Source organism: Neltuma alba, unplaced genomic scaffold (assembly GCF_004799145.2).
Source record: "Neltuma alba isolate B1F8T4 unplaced genomic scaffold, ASM479914v2 tig00010818_pilon, whole genome shotgun sequence".
NCBI lineage: Eukaryota > Viridiplantae > Streptophyta > Magnoliopsida > Fabales > Fabaceae > Neltuma > Neltuma alba.
Genome location: NW_021635626.1, coordinates 139,882 through 143,260, shown reverse-complemented (window position 1 = coordinate 143,260; position 3,379 = coordinate 139,882). Strand labels below are relative to the sequence as shown.

The following is a 3,379-nucleotide window of genomic DNA, read 5'->3' as shown; positions in this document are numbered from 1 at the left end:
AAGGAGCTATATTGACAAGTGTAGCAGCACACATTGACAACAATCACGGCCTGATTGACAACACAGTCCCATTTCGTGCTAAGGGTTTCTACCCTCACTAACCTTCATCTTTTTCTTCCTTTGCCACTAAACTAATGATAGAACAGAGGAAAACCACCCAAAAACAACCCAAAAACAGAGCACCCATTATCATTCTACACACCCAACTTAAATCACAACACACACCAACCAGCATGAAGGCTCACGATTTTCGGCGGGTTGTGAGGGGAATTTGAGCACCGCGATGGGTTGTCATCGGATTTCCAGCAGCACAAAAGCACAACAGGGTTTCAGCTTTCTTCCGGTCAAACAAAAAACAGAGGCTCTAATCTCCTTTCAGCATTTTCGAATCTCATAAGCAAGGGCAAGAGGGTAATTTCCAGATTCTGAAAATTGCATCTAAGTCCCTTTGGGACTTCAGAAAAATTATGGGATTTCAGGGGACCTTTTTGCTGTATTTTTGGTTCTGTGGGACCTCAATGTCATTTTCCCAAAGAATATTCTATTAGAAAGCCATAAATAATAAACTCCTAATTGATCAAAAGAAAATTTTGTCACGATCCCTTAAGATGTCGACATTTGCATTGCTTGCACAAGTCAGATAATATGCCTAAGACATTTCGGCAGTTCTGACCATTCTCACTTCCCACTCTGTGCGCGCGCGCGTATATATATAGTAAGCTAAGAACTTATCCATCCGTCCTTCAAAATTCAATCATCCTCTCTACTTCCGTTGCAAAGATGAGCCCTATCCCTCATTTTCTTGTGATACCTTTCCCAGTTCTGGGACATGTGAATCCTCTGATGCAGTTTTCTCAGGTTTTGGCCAAACATGGCTGCAAGGTCACTTTTCTGAACACAGAGTTCAGTCAAAAGCAAGCTATGGCTGCAACTTCTTCTTCTGACCAACACAACAATAAGAAGAAGAAGAACCCCATAAACATGGTGACGCTGCTGGACGGTTTGAGTGATGAAGATGACAGAAGTAAGCCAATAGAGCTTGTGCAATCGATCAAGACCACCATGCCTGAAAAGCTTCCAGAGCTCATTGAAGAAGTCAATAATGGGAATGAAGATTGTCAGATCTCATGCATAATAGTTAGTATGATAATGGGATGGGCTTTAGAAGTTGGTCACAGACTAGGAATCAAAGGGGCTGTCATGTTTCCTGCTTCTGCTACTTCTGTGGCTTCCCTTTACTGCATTGAAAGGCTGATTCAAGATGGAATTATCGATTCCGAAACTGGTAAGACTTTTTGCTCATCAATTCAAATGCGTACGTTGACTTGCTTATATGTATGAAACTTCGTAAAGTAGCTTACCAACCTAATTGAAAGCATATCAGTTAGCATCATCAAGGAAATCTGCTTGTATGACAGACATGCAATGTCCTAAAAGAATTCTATAGCTTATAAACAAACCTAAGTGATGTGAATGAAGATAAAGATCGACACTTCTTCAATAAAAACTTTTGATCTATTCAGAGATTGTCATTGATAACTTGTTGCATCTTATTTTATACTTCATTTTTACGTATCAATTAATAATATAGGTCCTTTACAGATTTAGATAGATGAATTTTGCTCAAATTTTAAGGACAAAATGAATGGAAATCTTATATTTAGGAGCAAAAGTCTACTAATTCTTGCATTTATTAGGATGAGAGAAGCATTATATATAGACTTATTTGTTGCATTTATCATGTCATGTCATACCCAATTTAAGTATCTAGTTCATTTGGAAATATTATGCATGCAGGACAACCAACGAAAAACCGCGAAATTCAGCTTGCCCCAAACATGCCTACGATGGACCCAGCAAACCTACCATGGACAACCTTAGGTAAGTCCTTCTTCGGCTCCACGTTACAAGAGACACAAACCTTAACAAGGTTAGGACAATGGTGGCTTTGCAATACAACCTACAAACTCGAACCTGGTGCACTTTCAATGTCACCAAAGCTCCTATCAATCGGCCCACTTTTACCTGATGAAGACCAAAATACAACTTCATTCTGGAAAGAAGATCAAACCTGCCTCGATTGGCTCGACCAGCAGCCACCTCGATCTGTCGTTTATGTTTCCTTTGGAAGTTTAGCAGTAATGGAGCCAAACCAGTTCAAAGAACTTGCACTTGGACTTGATCTTTTAGACAAGCCTTTTCTTTGGGTGGTACGACCTGGTAACACTGACAAGTCAAACAATAACTACGTATTCCCAGAAGGGTTCAAAGGTGGCAAGGGTAAAATCGTCAACTGGGCTCCACAGAGGAAGGTTCTGAACCATCCTTCAGTGGCTTGTTTTGTTAGTCACTGTGGTTGGAATTCTACTATAGATGGCATATACAGTGGTGTGCCATTCTTGTGTTGGCCATTTTTTGGCGATCAGCAAGAAGATAAGGCGTATATTTGTGATGAATGGAAGATTGGAATGGGATTGGATAAGGACGAAAATGGATTGATAACAAGGGAGGAGATAAAGAAAAAAATGGAGAAGTTGCTTGGAGATGAAGAAATAAGAGGGAATTCTTTGAAATGGAAAGAAACCGTCATCAATAATATTGCTGAAGGGGGTCGATCTTCGGAGAATCTCAAGAAGTTCATTAACTGGGCCAAAGAATGAGGATGATCCGCCATTATTTGTTTAAGGGCTTGGGAATTGGAAAATGTTTGTTTTCTAATTATTTAGAATCTTTTGAATAATGGAAGATTTTTAATTATTTAGAATCTTTCAAATAATGAAAATTAATTTGATCCATGTCATATATACATGTTGAATAATAAATCATGTTCTTCGTTTATTCTATATATTCTGTATGTTCTAATCATGGTTTCAATAAGTCGGAATATCCTTGGATGTTACTCCCTTCAATCCTATATATAAGATATAAAACCAAATTATGTAGATCAAAATGTTGGTTAAAGTTGGTTTAACAAAAAATTTGTAAAAATTGTATTTTATTTTTGAAAAATATATTTATTTATGAAGAGAGAGAATGACTAGGAAAAAGAGGTATGTGAGAAAGCATCATATATATATATATATATATATAAAACATGCAATTAATGGGGGCAAAAAATGAAAAAACTTGATTAAATTTTCAGAGATATTTTAAGTATATCCTATAAATAGAACTATATACTTTTTTCCGATAGGGAGTAGAACTATATACTTAATTACTCCAAAAACACTATCTTATGCATAGGATAGAATCGGAGGGAGTGTATCAAAATAGTAAATGTATGGGATTTGACTTCTTTCTTGCTCACAAAATGTTCATGTAAAGTGAGAAAAAAAGAAAGAATTTATATAACAAATTAATTACGTTTTTCCTTTTGATG

At 36.9% G+C, this 3,379-nt stretch overlaps 1 protein-coding gene across 1 annotated transcript; it reads left to right on the top strand.

Annotated features, from left to right (window-relative positions):
* Positions 1-720: 720 nt before the first annotated feature.
* Positions 721-2,899, top strand: LOC114759334 (UDP-glycosyltransferase 83A1-like). Its single transcript, XM_028948501.1, has 2 exons — positions 721-1,285; positions 1,798-2,899. The coding sequence occupies exons 1-2, from the start codon at positions 781-783 to the stop codon at positions 2,658-2,660; spliced, it is 1,368 nt and encodes a 455-aa protein (XP_028804334.1). The 5' UTR covers positions 721-780; the 3' UTR covers positions 2,661-2,899.
* The last annotated feature ends 480 nt before the right edge of the window (positions 2,900-3,379 follow it).

Coding starts and splice junctions, on each gene's coding strand:
- LOC114759334 (XM_028948501.1), top strand. CDS start 781: ATGAGCCCTATCCCTCATTTTCTTGTGATACCTTTCCCAGTTCTGGGA. Junction 1,286..1,797: donor AATTATCGATTCCGAAACTG/GTAAGACTTTTT, acceptor TTATGCATGCAG/GACAACCAACGAAAAACCGC.